The sequence below is a fragment of the Platichthys flesus genome, unplaced genomic scaffold (genome assembly GCF_949316205.1).
Source record: "Platichthys flesus unplaced genomic scaffold, fPlaFle2.1 scaffold_110, whole genome shotgun sequence".
Classification (NCBI taxonomy): Eukaryota; Metazoa; Chordata; class Actinopteri; order Pleuronectiformes; family Pleuronectidae; genus Platichthys; species Platichthys flesus.
This window is the reverse complement of record NW_026910021.1, coordinates 1-17,066: the sequence shown is the minus strand read 5'-3', so window position 1 is coordinate 17,066 and position 17,066 is coordinate 1. Positions and strand designations below refer to the sequence as shown.

General features: G+C 47.1%; 1 protein-coding gene across 1 annotated transcript; it reads right to left on the bottom strand.

The window, feature by feature from the left end:
* Positions 1–9,188: 9,188 nt before the first annotated feature.
* On the bottom strand, positions 9,189–16,367 carry si:cabz01090165.1 (uncharacterized protein LOC100333421 homolog; the record flags this gene model as incomplete). Its single annotated transcript, XM_062384641.1, has 5 exons — positions 9,189–9,503; positions 9,601–9,813; positions 11,462–11,702; positions 14,438–14,604; positions 16,137–16,367. Coding segments are annotated over 5 exons (1,167 nt in total), but the record flags the coding sequence as incomplete, so codon positions are not given.
* Between the last annotated feature and the right edge of the window lie 699 nt (positions 16,368–17,066).

Here is a 17,066-nt window from a genome sequence, read left to right as displayed (position 1 = left end):
CGATGTGGACTGAACCCAGAAGGACGAGGACACTGAGACGCTCTCAGCTGCTTCTTGTTGTCACTGGTTCTTTTTCTCCTTGAGACTCGAAGCCACAGGAGTAAACGCTGCAGAATAAAGTCCAGTGTTAACGATGCAGTGAAACTGTGACAGAGCTGAACCCCCCCCACGTCTCTGTGTCCCAGATGGAGACAGCAGCTGCTGCACTGAACCCGACAGCAGCAGCTGAACCCTCACTCTAAATGAAGTTACTACACACATTAAGTTTCCAAACACTAAACTCAATGTGTGTTACCAAACTAGTCACCTTGTTGCTGTGCTGCTGATCAGTTGTCAGTATGAGAATGTGGGAATCAACCGAATCCTTGTTGTGTTGTTTTCACTCGGCTCAACATCTACTGATGCAGACGTCTGAATATTAAAGAGCAATTTTATTATTTTATAATAATATATAATATTTTTTATTATCTTATTTTTCTACCTCGAGCATTTTGATGTTTGATCTTTCTTATGTCTCGATCCTGGCTGCATCTCAGAGGAGGGGCCCTGCTCCTGAACCCATACGTTCATGATAACCAAGCTGAGAACTAGTGATGAGCAGTAGAACTGAAGTTATCTTCATTAGTATTGAACCAGGGCTTTCACAGGGTGGAACCAGTTTTGCTTCGTTCGTGCAGAAGAGAAACAGAAGATCAGTGAAGATCCATCTCAGGATTCCAGGGAAAGAAGAACAGATTGAAGTTGAAGTGGAGAGAGAACACGTTCCCACAGAGGAAAAGACAGAGAAGTGGAAACGGAGAAGGATGTTGCACTTTACATTTTCAACATGAAAATCAAAGGATACGAGTTGGAGTGAGATTAAAGACGACGGCAACACGAGGGTGAAAAGGGAATGGAGATGTATGTGGAAATGGAAAACAGACAATGATGAGGAAGAGGTGAGAGGAGATGAAGGAGGAGAGAAGAGAGGGAATCAGATAAAAGAGTGGAAGAACAAGAACAACACTGAGGATGAGAGACGTTTGTTTCAGTCTCTGTCTAAACAACATCTTGATTCCACAGGATTAATGTCAGAGACTGAATCTGAGACACAGTGTTTGTACCTGAGCTTAACACAATGTTCTCTCTGCGCTTTTGTGTGTCTGTTTGTGTGTGGGTCGATGTATGTCCCCTGTGTGTGTGTGTGTGTCTGTGTGTGAAGCAGCTATATATTATTCAGGTGTCAGGCGGTGCAGGGCAGTTCCTATTTATCACCACCGGAGCGGAGGTGACGAGACAAGAAATGGAATTATAAAGCCCAGCCTGACCCCTGTGGGCAGGGAGTGTGTGTGTGTGTGTGTGTGTGTGTGTGTGTGTGTGTGTGTTCCCTCCTTGCTGGTTATTTCCTAACAAAAGCACTTTTTTCCTTTATCTCCCAAAAAACTTTTAACATCAAATTAAAACTTTGTCCTTGAGACCTCAGATTGTTTTTCTTTAACATTAAAGACTAAACAAAATGTGTGTTCCACAGTTACTGATTGTGTTTCCTTGAATGTGCTGACGACCAGTGACTCAATACGTCACATCATCCATCCTCCAGATAACAGTTTATGATATTATTATTTCTGTATTTATCCGACAGACATCGTGAGTCTTCAACCAAAAGCTGGAATGAGGCTCGATGACCTTCTGAGGTTTCTACTTAATGAATAGAAGTTAATGTAAAGTCAACATCCTAACGAGCAGCTGCACAAACCAGTGTGTGGCCGTGTGTGTGTGTGTGTGTGTGTGTGTGTGTGTGTGTGTCTGTGTGTGTGTGTGTGTCTGTGTGTGTGTTAGAGAGGTAGTTGACCTATCATTTGTTCTGGGCTGTAAGTGTTGCAGTGCTTTGGCTCAGACCGATGGTTGAAGGAACACCTAAGGCTCTCCCGTACACACACACACACACACACACACACACACACACACACACACATGCACACACACACAGTTATTGCCCGTGGGCCAGTTGTTGCTGCATGTTTCCGCCTCAGGCCTCCCTACATAACTTCCTGTTGAGGCAGGACCTCGTCTGTTACATGACGGCTCCTGAAAGTGAAGCCACTGTGTCTCCATCGCCCCCTGGTGGCTGGCTGCACAACCTGCCATAAACCCCGCCTCCTCTTGTGTTTGTGTTTATGTATCCGATCAGGTTTTAATTTGATAGACAATATATTCAGGATATGCAATATTAATACACAGCCACTGGTCATTTTAAAGAAACAGACAATCAGTATTTGCAGTTTCACAACAAGCTTTTGTTCCTCTTGTAGATCCAGAGCAAACAGAAGCTCTGACACTGAACTTCAGTGTTTGTAGTGAAGCTTTTCATTTTGCCTGTATCATATTTCACTGTAACCTTGCCTCGGGCCCAGAACCAGTCAGAATCCTGCATAATGAAAATCAGGAATGACCTGAGATAATTGCAGTTTAAAGACGTCAGTGTGAATATTTGAGGTTTTGAATAATGCAGAGCTCATAATCATATGAATTGAAAACCATACAGGATTCAACGGAGGCTCCTGTGAATAATGCAGCGCTCCCGTCCCGGTCCGACCAATCAGAAGCTCTCAGGGATTCAAACCAGGCAAGACACTAAATCCAGCCGCTCGCCCCCCCGGGTCACGACTCATATCCATAACTGCATGAAATATCTCAGGGCTTCCACTCATTTCATGTTCCATTATTAAATGACACAGTCGTCAGCTGAGAGATGTTGATGTCTGTGGAAACAGAGCAGCAGCACACAACGTTTGATTTCATCTACATGTTTATATAAGAGTAAACAGTTAAGTGATCCAGAATTCGATTGGAATAGTGTTATGTATAAATACAGATCCATTTACGCATCTTATAAGATCATAAATTCTCTGTTTGGTTGAAAGCACACTGATGCGATCACAGGGGCATGATGGGAGAATGCCAGGAATAGCTTTTGAATAAAGGGGCTCCACCACCACAGCCTGCAGCGTCAGAGGGCCCGGTGTGTAATTGACAGTAGAGAATCTGAGCTACACAATTAGAAGTGAAGCTGAGAGGGAGAAGCTCAGAAATAATCCAATAACTCAACGGCAGGAGAATGTGAGCCCCGAGCACCTGAGTCTGAATCCAAACAGGATTTCAACCAACTGGATCCCCGAGGATCTTTTGAGGGGGAAACAAACCAAACATGACAATTAATTCTGGAATAAATCAACATCAGAACCGTAGAATCAACAGAACTGGGTTTGATTAGATTTTCCCCCAATTAGTTGTGAATCCTCGAGGCGACTGCTTTGAGATTCCACAGGACAACTCTAATAAATAACAAAGATTGTAATTCGCTCAGTGTTCTCTTGAGAGACACTGTGTTCACGAGCCAGAAATTGTGTTTTCTGAAGTCACAGTGACTTTGACCTTTGTAGAAATTACATCTGTTCATTCCAGAGTCCAACAGGACGTTTGTGTTGAGGGACGAACCAACGTCCTGAGGGACAGACGTCCTACAGACATGAGGCCTCCAGTCCCTGGCGTAGAGACTAAGACTGAAACAAGGAGGGATCATTTGTGCAGCACTTGTTCTACAATCAGAGACAATTCAGGGAATCCATGTCTTGCCCAAGGGCACAGCTGGCATGCAGACTGGAGGAGCCAGGGATTAAACCACCAACCCTCTGGTTAGTGGACGACCCACTTGACCTCCTGAGCCTCAGCCACAAAGAATTACTGAATCAATCAATAATGAATCATGTTCAAGAGTCTGAAAAACAACAAATGACAGCATCTCAAGGGGCTCGATTACACCCCCCCCCCCACACACTCATACAAACACACACATCATTGTCGTAAAAGCATCATTAGTGGTAAAAGGTCAGTGCAGCGTCAGCTTCAGGGAGTCACTGGAGGGGGGGGGGGGGGGGGGGTCAGGTACAGACCCAGTCAATATGAGTTCAAGAGGAGAATGAATGTCTGCAGAGGAGCTCATCAACAGAATCAGTTCATCAATGAAGCTGTTTCTCCATCTTTGATCGTGTGTGTTCCTGCTTCTCTGATAAGTCCTGAAGTCTGAGTCTGAAGCTGATGGTAGATCCGAGCTGTCAGCAGCAGAGAAAAGCTCCTGACTCCAGATCAGCCTGAAAGGCCGGCTGTCAGCTCCTGTACCCGATGTTTTCTAACTGGAGACCCGGCGGGACAACGTGACATTTGGCCGATGGAGGGAGAGCAGAGGGAGGAGAGGAAGGGCAGGAGGGCGGAGGCGTATGAAGAGGTGATATGATGGAGAGAGGGAGGGGAAAGGGAAGGAAGATGACATTACAGTGACTTTCTAAAGGTCTGATAGAGTGATGGAGGAATGGGTGCAGTGGACGGAGGGATGAGAGGAGTGAGAGGAAAGAGAGGAAACCTGACGCCTCATCGTTTCAGCAGAATGTGGTCGCCCTCCGTCCTCCTTCCTTCCTTCCACCACCTCCTGTATCTCTGGTATCAGCTGAGTCAGAGAATCCCCTCTATCGCTCCATCCCTCCGTCTTTCTAGTTTTATCTCTCTGCCTCCCTCTCTTCTTTAATCTCTCCTCGGAGCAACATGGTAATTAGAAACACACACATCCTCGGTCAGAAAGACAAAGAGGAGCGGGAGAGAATAGTGAAGACGCTGGAATCGATAGATTCATTTCCTGGTGCTGACAGAGGTTGATCTCTGCCTGGACCCGGAGAGAGGGAGAGAGAGAGGGAGAGGGAGAGAGAGAGAGAGAGAGAGAGAGAGAGAGAGAGCGAGAGAGAGAGAGGTGAAGGGTTGTCAGGTTATTCTTGCCCTGGGACAGACTTGAGAAAAGGGATAACTGTAAAAATACAACTCCCCCCCCCCCTTCTACAGAGAGTCCGACACACATTGAGCGAGTGAGAGATGAGAACATGTCGATCTGTTTTCTCTCCTCCTCTTTGGTCGTGGACGTTTTTAACTGAAAACCTGAGAGTATGAGGAAATAGAGACGAAAAGGAAGGAGGAGGAGGAGAAGGAGGAGGAGGAGGAGGAGCAGAGATGAAGATTTAACATCATCTGACGCTTTTACTTCAGATGATGTTAATGGTGTTTGTGATGCTCCACTTTTGGCCTGTAAACAGGAAGTAGATGGTCTCCTCTGCAGCTGCTTGCTTAGTATCAATCTGAAGGAGGAACAGTGGTTGAAGTGTTGCTGACAGGAAGTGTTACTCACAGGAAGTGTTACTGACAGGAAGTGTTACTCACAGGAAGTGTTACTGACAGGAAGTGTCACTCAAAGTATGATGTATATTTGTAAAAAGAAATTTACCTATTTTAGAGCATTATTCCATTTTTTTGCAAATAATATAATTATTCATAAGTATGCAGTGTCATAACTACATCTCTGACGTTGGTAACAAACCAAACCGTTTAAAAATCGGTTGAAAATTGAGCAAGTTATGTTTATTTAAAAAGTACGTCCCACTACAACACAATGTTATGGGTGAGCGAGCTGCCTGTGGCAAGATGGCCGCCATGTGCGGACGTTTGACGCGGTTGGCCGAGACATCTAGACTTTATATATCTATGTTCCCCACGACTAGTCGAGTCATGTGACTGGTGAGAACCAATCAGGAAGAGAACGTTAAACGGTTAAAACACAACCTCGGAGTCTTTGAATTAAAGTCCAGCAGCGTTTCCACTCGTCTCTGTTCCACCTCCGACCCGTCATCATGATCCATCTCTCTCCTTCAGGCCTCACACGATGAACTGCACCTGGTCAATCAATTTTCATTTATAATATATAAGTTCCTTCTGTTTTCGACTTTTTTCCTTTTGTTTCCTACCCTGTGTGTGTGTGTGTGTGTGTGTGTGTGTGTTGCTCCCCTGGTATCGATTCCCTATCTAAAGACTGCTCCCCTGCTCAGCTTCATCTCGGTCTGTGCCGGTTGGAAGGAGAAAAATCTGAACTCAATAAATCCAGAGAAATTAAAACGTGGGAAAGTGCAGAACTATTCGTTTGCAATGCATCACGTCCTGAGCTGAGCAACATGTGCAGCAGCGATAACTGCAGTGACGCTCACTGAACTGGACTGAACTTTCTCAAGGCTCGTCCCCATTGGTCACGCCATTATGATCGGGCTGCAGCAGCCAATCGGGAGCAGCCAGCAACTCCGAGCTGGAAGATCAGGAGCAGGAGAGCGAATGAGTAAAACCCTCCTGCCGCCTCCACGGCTTCCACGGCGAGTGCCTGGGTTCACCCATAATGCACCTGGGCACTGGACGGCTCCACAATGTGAGTGTGAAGCAGGTCGCTGAGTCACAGCTCGGCTCGCTCTGCTCTCCCAGAAGAGATGAAGCTCAGGAAAAGGCCGAGCACAGTTTGGGTCCTTTGTGCTGACGTTCAGAACCGAGAGGGAGCTTCAGGTGGACCAGGGCTGGTAGACTCTGAGTCTCAGCAGGTTCCAACACTTGGGCTGATACTGCAGTTCTTACTTTGCCGTCCACATTTCAACCCTAACAGCATGTCTCCTGGCAGCTGTCGACTTCATGAGGAGAGACTCCCCCGGCTGCTCTGTGACAGTGAACCTCCAGAGCAGCTGCATCAGTTTGCTTTGCACAGACATCATGTCGTTATGTTCCTGAAAATCAGGACTCGTTCACACCTCATTTGGTTCAGAACTTCAGGCGTGAAAGGACCAATCACAGGAGGTGGGGACAGAATAAACAATAGAAGAAGAAGAAGAGGAAGCAGCTGCAGTCTTCACCTCCGACGATATAACGTTGGAACCACGAGGACGTAGACAAACATCTTCGAGAGAAAACCAAACTTTTCCTCTGGCTCAGCTTGATCTGATAAAGTCGCCCTGCTCTCGTCAGCATGCAGTCATCTGCAGACTGGTTGTCAGACTGGTTGTCAGACTGGTTTGCAGACTGGTTTGCAGACTGGTTGTCAGACTGGTTGTCAGACTGGTTGTCAGACTGGTTTGCAGACTGCCTGTCAGACTGGTTGTCAGACTGGTTTGCAGACTGGTTTGCAGACTGATTTGGTCAAATGACGCGATGAAGTGACGCCTTTGTTTAAATAGACCTGAGAAGAAAAAGTCGTTTGAGTTGCTCAGTGACCAACAGGCCAGAAAGTGTCGGTGAAGACGAGGATGGGTGCGAAGTGCTCCAGAGGTCAGAGGTCAGAGGTCAGTGTGACACCATCGGCAGCTCGGAGGGGCTCTAATGGGAGGAGGAAGGAATCCCCAGAGAACACGAGCTGGTGATGATGAGACTCATTCACTGTCAGGGAGAGTGTGACGGCCATGATGGCTGAACGTGATCCTAGCTTCACACGGTCTCTGAACAATCAATAATCTATAGACTGAATCAATACAGTGTTTACCAGCAGCTTTACATTCCAGGGCCAGATGTGTCTGATATCAAACCCTGAGGTTTCTTGTGTCTTGCTGAAGCTCTGCAGCTTCCTCTCATCCAGACGTGTCTGAACGACTTGGGAGGTTTTTCTTTCTTCTGACATCAACAAACTGAGCAGCAGCAACTGTTTGGGTGAACGTGTGCAGAGTGAAGGCCGAGCTCCAGAGAACAACAGCTGCTGTGAGAGCAGGAGAGAGCCGGAGAATCAGAGAGTTGATCTGTAGCTGCAGCTCTGAGCCTCCAGGCGGCCTCAGCAGAGCCCAGTTCAAACAAGAAGAAACTGGAGAAGCTGGAGATTCCCAGAAAATACACCAGGAAGGAGACTCTCAAACAATCCACTCACATCTTCCACCTCTGAAAAGCTTCAATCTTCTCTGTTTGACTTCAGGTTTCAACAAGTTCAATTTAAGACTTTGAAATGTTTTTCATTGTGAGGTCTTCTCTTTTGAGTGCATGAGGTGTAGAGGTCGCTCTGAAGGTCACAAATATTATTTCAGTCTGTGCCGAGATGAGAACAGATCCTCAGTCATCTTTACAATCTGTGACCTCTGCAAAGACCTGATTAGAGACGCTCCCTTACAGACGGACCTCAAGCTGCATGTTTCAGTATTCTGCTGAATAACCCCCCACCCCCCCCCCCACCCCCCGGTGGTTCAATCTGGAACGATCCATTCTAACCCTCTGCACTTGACTGAGTGCCCTCTCCAATCGGTGGCAGGAAAATGGTCCAAGAGCAAAAGCACTCAAGTCTTTTGCTTTTGGGCTGAAATGAGAATTGAGGCTGTGGACACATTTCAGATCTGTCATGTGACAGCGCCGCGACACATGACAGCTGGCCGAGTGGCTGACGGGACCATGCAGCGACGTCCTGGGCTGATCCCGGGTCTGCACTCGGCGGCACAGGACGCATCAGGTTTTGAGAAAAGGTAAAACTTTCTCTCCAGGGAAGTTCCACTGATCTTTTTCCAGCTTTAAAAACACTTATTCTGTGATAATCCATCATGACTCTTTCACTGCACACTGAGAGTTAAATGATTGATTCTTTCCCTGAGACATTTTCCTGCACGGTCTTTGTTTAAAATAGAACCAAAGTATTGCTTTGCATTAATCTTAATATTCTGTCACGCTTCACATTACATTTTTACATTTTTGCTGTTACATCTTTTATTTCCCAGGGTGCAGTTATTTGCAGGCTCTCAGTTATTCTTTCCACAGTGTAGTGACCTGATTAAACTTCATCTTCTGTTTCTCCTCCTTCGTCTGAAACCTGAACCCGTCGGGATCCGGATTCTTCCAGGAGGATTTTGAATTGTAACAGCGTCTTTATAAGGTCGTTATCTTAAGAGCGAGCTTGTGAATCTCATCACGATAAAAACACAGAGAAAAAACCCAACGTCTCTAATGCTGCCTGATGTCGGACTTCACTTTAAACTCTAGAGCAGATCACAAAGTTTCCAAAGGTGCAAAACACGATATCATAAAATGGCATCAAGAATATTTTCATCAATTAATTTAGCTTCAGGGCGGAGAAGCGTCGGGATGATGGAAAAAACTGGATGTGATAAGAAGATGATTTTCGTATCTCACACAAAGTTCAAAGTGCAAAGTTTACCCATCATGCATTTCTGTATCGTGTGTACAGGACCTGTCAGGACGTGTGAGGAACTGAACACATGTCGTCTCATGTGGGATGATAAGGTAACTTCCAGTCAAACAACACAAGTCTGGAGCCAATCACACACAACTATTCATCTAACACACAGACACACACACACACACACACACCTCTCTCACCTGTATATGAGCAGGTCGTCTGTGGAGCTGTTGTACTGGATCTGGTACATGCGGACTCCTGGGATGTGGTTCTGGGGGGGCCACCTGATGGTGGCAGAGCCGGAGGTCAGGTCCGACACGCTGACCCTCTGCTGGTCCGACCGGGCGTGGCCTCCGCTGACGTTGGACTTGATGGAGGTGGGGATGTCCGACGGGCCCGGGTCAGGGTCCAGTTTGGGGTCAAAGTGTGGAGACGGGTTCACGACCAGCTCCACGGGAGCAGTGGCCTCGCCGGCGGCGTTCGACGCGATGCAGGTGAACTTTCCAGAATCCTAGAAATCAAGAAGAATCCATTTTTATTCCTTTGTTTTAAAAGCGGCTGTGAGCGTGCACGTGACCCCAGTGACCCCAGTGGAACCACAGCTCTACCTTGACCGAGGCCTTGAGGATGTCCAGCGAGCCGTTCTCGTAGCAGACGGTTCTGGACGTGTTCCCGATCAGCTTCCCGTCCGGACTGACCCAGTGCGTGGAAGGTTCTGGATCCCCGATGGACTTGCAGCGCAGGCTGACCTCCTGACCCTCCATCACAAACATCTTGGAGGTGTGGCGAGTTATCATCGGTGGCTCACACACAAACTCCTCCTGTTCGGTCACAAAGGAGAAAACATGGAACTCACTGGTTGAACTTATTCAAAGGCCTCAACCCACTGTGATGTCACACGTTCCACTGGTTTGTGTCCAGCGCCATCTTGGTTTGGGGGGGGGGGGGGGTGGAGCCTGACTTAGAGATGGAGGACACACCCACCTATACCTGCCACCTGCATTCATTGGACAGTACTAACTGTTCTATATTCTATAGACTTCTACCAGAGGAGTCGCCCCCTGCTGGTCACTACACAGAACACAGGTTTCAGTTCACTTCACAGATCTGAAGTCTAAAGGTGTAATTTATCTTTTCACAGAAAACAGAAGATGTTCTGTGGATCTGGGCTCTGACTGACCTGGTGTCTTCATGTTGAGTTCAATTGTTTGCACATGAAGATTAAGTGATCTCAGAGTTTTTCCATCCTTTGCATTATTTACCCCCCCCCCCCCCCCACTGGCACCTAAGCCTGAGTAAAGCTGGCAGAAACCTGGTGCAGTATTACTGCGAGGCCCAGCAGGGCCAGCCGGGGCTCACCGGGCTCACTCATCATTCCAACCACTCCAAGTTCCTCCAAACCCGTCTCCGGGCCCTTCGTGGGTCATGTCACCAGCAGCGATGATTGCTGACCTGATGACCCCCCCGAGCTGCTGCGGCTCCTAATAAACCACAAGTACCTCTCAGTCTTATATCGCAATCTGACACCCGACTGCTCCTAAGCTGCTAAAGGCTTTGATCGAACCCCCCCGCTGTGAGAGTTTGGGAGAATAAAAGTATGAGAAGTTGAATATCAGAGGGAAAAGGTGTCAGGCGTCTTATTGGTGAAGAAAATATCATATTTCTCCTGACGAGCTTCAAATGACAACAAATGTCCAGTTTCCTTCACGCTCTGTGAGAAAGAAACCTCATCGGCTGACCTCTGACCTCTGACCTCTGGTGGACGCAGTAGGAGGTCACTTGTCCTCTCAGAGGGAAAGAGGCTGTTAACTCAGAGAATGACTATGCTGAGACACCTGAGTGACACAGGATGGACCTCCTCACCAGGCTGATCCTCTCATATGGTCTGTACATCATCCTCTCTAATGTCAAAATGATTTAGAAGCTGATTTAGGACTTTTATCCTTTAAACAGTGGAGAATGTAAAATGTGACGTTCTGTCATTTTAGTTTGTGGATTTCTGTCTCTTTGTGTTTTCTGTTTCCTGTTTTATTTTGTAGTCTCGCCCTCCTTGTGTGTTGTTAAAGCTTCTTGTGTGTGTTCACTTCCTGTCTTGGTGATTGTCTTCCCCAGCCCTCATGTGTTGCACCTGTGGCTTATTACCCCGGCCTTCCCTGTGTCTCTATTTAAACTTTGTGTTCCTCTTTGCACTTTGTCGGTTCGTACTCGTTGTTGTACTCGTGGTCATTTATGGGTTTTCGTGTCTTGTCCAGCTTCTGCTCCTCTGTAGTAGTTCTTGTCTCCAGTGTCACCCTGTCGTGTTTATGTTTTGTTTTTGTCTTATTTTAAGACTCTTTTTATTTTAAATACCCTTTTTGTTACAACCTCTGCCTCCTGGGTCCACCTCCTTCACCTACACCTCACATAAAGCCTTGAATCACCAGCCGGGGGGGGGTTGAACTAAGCCTGGTAAAGTTTTATATTACAAACCTCTTTGATGGTCCAGAAGTATTTCCCCGCCAGGTCTCTGGGGGACGCGCAGGTCTCCAGGTCGTCCTCCCGGGTCAGCCGGCGCAGCCACACCAGCTCACAGTTACAGTGCAGCGGGTTCCCCCCGAAGCTCAGCACCAGCGCCGTGAGGGGGGAGCCCTTCAGCTTGGCGTACACCGGGATCCGCAGGAACAACGGGTCGGGGGGAATCTTCTTCAGCTTGTTGGACGTCATGTCCAGCCTGGGGACGGAGACAGACAGCTCAGAGGAGGGACAGAGGAGGAGAGGACCAGTCTGCTGAACTGTAACCATGTGATAGACCTCTCCTACCAGCAGGGGCAGGGCAGGGAAAGGGAAGATATCACATTAGCTTTTTAAAAAGCCACAAGCTACACATTAGATAAAAGACAATTTAAACATATTCTGATCATTAAAGATTTAAGATTAAGTTTAGAAGAATTGTTTCTGAAACCAAACTGGTTTTCTCAGTCACTGGAATCAGCCTCTGACAAACAAGGTCTCTCCCTAAGATTTAAAACTTAGTGCCACATTTTTCTTCACTAAAAAGTAAAAGGAATATAAACTGAACACAATGAATAATGAGCAGAATGTAAAGTAAGTTTTTTACTGATATTATTCTGTCAAATGCAAAAGCAGCAGCTGGACGAATGATCACGATTCCCATTCTGACCAGTTTGTAAAAAGTTGGATCTAGTCTCCCCCAAAATGTCCCAATCACATAATCCCCTTAATGCATAAAAACTTAAATTCCAACTCATCATTTCCAGGAATTAAATGATAATTTTCTCCCCACGACTCGATGGTGGTGATGCAGTGAATCCAGGTTTTCACCGATGTCAGCAGCAAACACAGAAAAGCTCATTTCCCCCCCGAGCCGCTCATTCAACAACGATGACTTAACAAGAAGTTAATAGCTGAGGCGCTCTGCTCGTTTCACTCTCATTCTCTCACGAGCAGCGGCCTCGTGGTGAATCACTGTGTGGAACCGTGCTGCTGTGTGTGTGTGTGTGTGTGTGTGTGTGTGTGTGTGTGTGTGTGGGGGGGGGGGGTAGCTCACCTGAGCTCCATACGTCGTCTGCCTCCCGGACAGAAACCACTCATTACAGAGTTTTAAGTAAATGCACGTGTCCTCATCTGGAGCGCGCTTGGTTTTCCTGATCACACGTTTATGAGTTTGGCAGCTGAGGCGTAAATTGAAATTGAAATTACAGTTGATGGGTTGATTGGTTTGTGCCTGCTCAGTAAGTTGAGCCACTAATACTGAGAAGGACCTGCAGCTCAGAACCCTTTCAGAGGCCGAAGCTAGACGAGCCGAGCCGAGCAGGAAACGCTTAGAATCTGTAATAATCAAACTCAAAATGAGAATTTAACTCTTCCAGTAAACAGACGCAGACTTCCTGAGAAGAATGAGAAGATTCTCTGGGCTCTTCCCTCCACTTAGTGACAGAGCAGCTGGAGACATCATCACCAAAAGCTCTGGAATCTCCTCGTCTTCGTCTTCTACTTGTCCGGCTCCTCGTCTTCATCCTGAGATCTTTGTGTTCTTCCAGTTTCACGTCACGTGTTAGAAACCTCATCAACACGTCCACTGGCTCACTGGAAGCTTCCACACATTGTCCTGCTGGTTCCTCACATGGACTCTGACACTTTACAGACATTTCACTCGGAGGCTGCAGGAGAAGATCCAGAAAGATTCCAACAGTGTGCAAGCAGAGAGCTGAGAGCAGAAAACCAGTGGATCCCTGTTGCTAATCCCAGTTCTGACTGGACGCCAGTGAGGACACCGCCGTTTACCACCATCTCCTCTCGGCGTGGCCTCAGGCAGGAGGCTGAACCGGCAGCTGCTCCGGTGGCACGGTGGTGCCGACCCGGTCAGGCTGGCCACGTCCCTGCTGTGTGAGCCGGGAGCCGAGCCTGGGAAGCTCCAGCTCCCTCACGGTGAGGTCTGTCACGTTGGGACTCGCTCTGTGGGTCCAGTCCAGTCGTCTCCTGCTCCAGTTCCAGGTCCACTTGGTTAGAAGATCAACAACAAGGAGTAAACCTCTCATCGAAGGGACGGGTGCTGGGAACAAAACCTCATTCGATTCGGTTTATTTTAATTCTGGTGCAACAACATCTTGATTTCTACAGATGTTCCCCCGGAGGACAGAAGCTCTTCATCCATTCAGATGTTGAGGATTTAGAGTCGTTGCTGTTTTATATCAAGTATTCTTCCGTTTCACTGGTGTTCTAAACCCTCAAAGCTTTTAAAATAACCTTGGACTGGTTCATAGAAACATCCACTGCTTCGTTTTTATACTCCAAAGATATGAAATGACAGCGTTAGTTTGAATTTAAAGTTGCTTCATTCGTCTGTGACTGTGCTGTGTGGAGATTTCATGAGAACAGGTTTGATGGAGAAGCGCCTGTGGGGCCGGTGGAAGTGGCTGAGCCGGCATCGTCTAGTGCACGTCCCGTAAAACTGAAAGTGTGAAGCTGAAAAACATCCATCAAGCTGCAAACAAGGCGATAAGTGTGTTTTATATCCTCACACGGAGCCGAGTGCTGACTGCACCCGAACCTGCTGAGAGGCCGTCAGGCACCAGGTCCCTGTGGAGCCGTTCAGGTTCTCTCTGAGGCTCCAGGGCAGCGAGAGACCTTCTGTGCTGCTCAGATTCTACAACTGAAACTTATGCAAAACGCTGCTGACCTCGTTGTTGTTTGAAATCTCCAGAGTTGTGTTTAGGTTTTATTCGCACAACCAGGATCTCAATCGAGACAGACTGGAGGTAGCAACGCGGAAAGGGAAAATTCAGAACTGACCTGACAAAAGCTGTTAGCGAGGACAACAAGGTCAGAGCTGATTTCTAATAAGTAAAACTCGTCTGGACAAAGTTTTCAAGTGAGAAATCTGCGTCTAACTCCTCTTGTTGGTGAAGGTGTCCCTCCCTGTGTCCCTGTGTCCTGTGTCCTCACCTGGCCAGCTTGTGCAGGTTGGAGAAGATTCCCTCTGGGACGCTCTCGATCAGGTTGTGGTCCAGACTCAGGGTGTTGACGCTGACCAGCATGGCCACGGTCTCCCAGGGGATGTTCACCAGGTTGTTGTAGCTCAGGTCCAGGTCCTCCAGCGTCTCCAGGAAGTCCTGTGGACGACACAAAGTGTAGATGTTGTAAACTTGTAATCGATCTCATAATTCACACAAAGGTGAAACTGACTGAACGTCACAACGGCTCAGTTCTCATTACACTGATCTGTGCTACATTGCTTTCTGAACAAAGGGAATCTCGTTTCCTTCTGACAAAAGAAACTTTCAGAGCCGTGAAGACGAGTTGAGCAGAAGATCGCTGAGTGAGGGGGGGGGAGGTGACTGTGGATCCACTGTTAACTGAGGGAACAAAGCTCTTGATAGAGCTGTGACAGGATGAACAGAGATGAGACAACACAATAAAAGATCGTGATTCTGTTTTAAAACTCAAGGTTCTGTAAAATCCTGATTATTGAGAATTAATCTTCCTTCCAGTTTGAAGGTTCTCGCTCCACAATTCAAAAAAAAAAATTGTCGCTAATAATCAACTGAACCTAAAAGTTGTAAATACAAGGCCCAAGTTTCTTTATCCTTTAAGTATCAACAGTAAAAATACCAAGTAGCATTAGTTTGCACATCTTTTAAAAATATATGTATTTACATTTGTATAGTTATACATGGGTTTTATTAAAGAATCAAGTAAACATTTAAACCACTCATATATTATTGAAGCATGTGTTTGAATGTGGCTCAGTCTGAACTCTTCTTCTAAACAAGAGAAAGTTTCTCTTCTCTTGTTCTTTGTCCATTTGATTTTAAATTAGAATTTAATGTGGATAAATGGGTGCGGAGCCTGAATTAGCCTTATTACCCTCAGGCCCTCATCAGTCGTGAATTATTATTCAAATTGAAAACTAATCGTTGCGATGCCACAAATGGAGTTTTGGTTTGTCAATGCGCAGCGTGAATTTAGTTTAATTGAGTATTTGTAATGACTGAAACTGAAAATGGACCAAAACCACTATTTAATATCAGAAGTGGAAAAAAACCTCTCCAGAGTGCAGCTGCAGCAGTTTGAGTGAGTCTGGATGAGGCTGCTCACCCCCCCCCCCCCCCCCCCCCCCCGTTGTGTGGAGCCGTCTTTCCTCTGCTCATTATAAATATCCGGGGCTGAGGCTTCCATCTGACTCTGAGAGACGTGAACTCTGAACCCTCTGACGGAGCCGATCTGTGAACTCTCATCCACGACCTCATGACCTCTGGCTCCCATCATCCATTCACCCCCCGTTCTCTCCTCCCTCTCCCTCCACGCTCCCATCATCCAGCTCATCTCATCCCATCCTCCATCAGCACGCCGTCTACAAACCAATCAGAGTCAAGCATGGGTAGACTCCGCCCACGTAGGTGATGTGTCAGACAGAATGTGAAACCAGAACAGATCAGATGAACAAACACACAAAGCTTCAGTCTCTCAGAGTACGAGGAGTAGTAGTACAAGGAGTAGTAGTACGAGGAGTAGTAGTACAAGGAGTAGTAGTCATAATAGGTACTAGTATCAGTGGTCCAGTGGCAGTGACAGTTGTTTGAATGTGTTTGTTCTGGTGTCATGTGATCCCAATGTGAGCTGTGTCAGTGGTGGTGTCAGTTACCTGGAAGGCTCCGTCTGTGATGCTGTGCAGCTGGTTGTTGGCCAGGATGAGGTGGCGCAGGTTCACCAGGCCCTGGAAGTGGGAGTCGTCCAGGGCCGTGAGGCGGTTGGCGTCCAGCTGGAGAGCGTGGAGGTCCTGGAGGTCGGCGAAGGCGTAGGGCCGGATCTGACTGATGGTGTTTCTGCTCAGGGTCAGATGGATCTGGGTGAGGAGGAGGAGATCAAAGGACGACTTCAAACATAACTTCTCCACTCTGCGTCTTTCAGAGTAAAATCTTTATTTCTCTTTCTATTCACCTTTAAGATTAATGCAGTTTAATGCGTTCATACCAGCAATCATTTAGTGAGGTTAAGTCAAATATATCATGTTTCAGAGTGACGCCCTGGGAGGTCAAAGGTCGCCCCGCTGGACTCAATGAGCTCCAGCGTGAAGTGAACCTCGGGGCTGAGATCAGCAGGTCACACCTCGACTCTCTACTCTCACCCAGCTCCATGAATAATTATTCTACAGTGGCTGAGCAAGAAATCACACAGAACTTATTCAAAGTGGAATTTCTCTCCACCGGTCAGTGCAGTTTCAGTCTAGATCTGTTGTCATCATATGAGGTCACTGTGACCTTTGGCCTCTGGAGCCTAATCAGATTCAACTTTGAGTCAAAATTTGAAGAAATTCTCTCACGACAACCTTGACCTTTGACCTTTTACTGCCCAAATCTCTTTCATCTGAGAGTCCGAGTCCTTCAGGTCACATGTTCACGAGGCAGAACATGACTTTGACCTGGATCTTCGACCACCAGAGTATAATCAGTAATAATTCATATGGACAGACAGAAAACCTGGAACAATAGAGCCTCCGTCCACCAGGTGTCGCCGGCACAAAGGCACAACTTTAAACAGTCATTAGAAAACCCACTGCTGGAGTCAGGCCGCT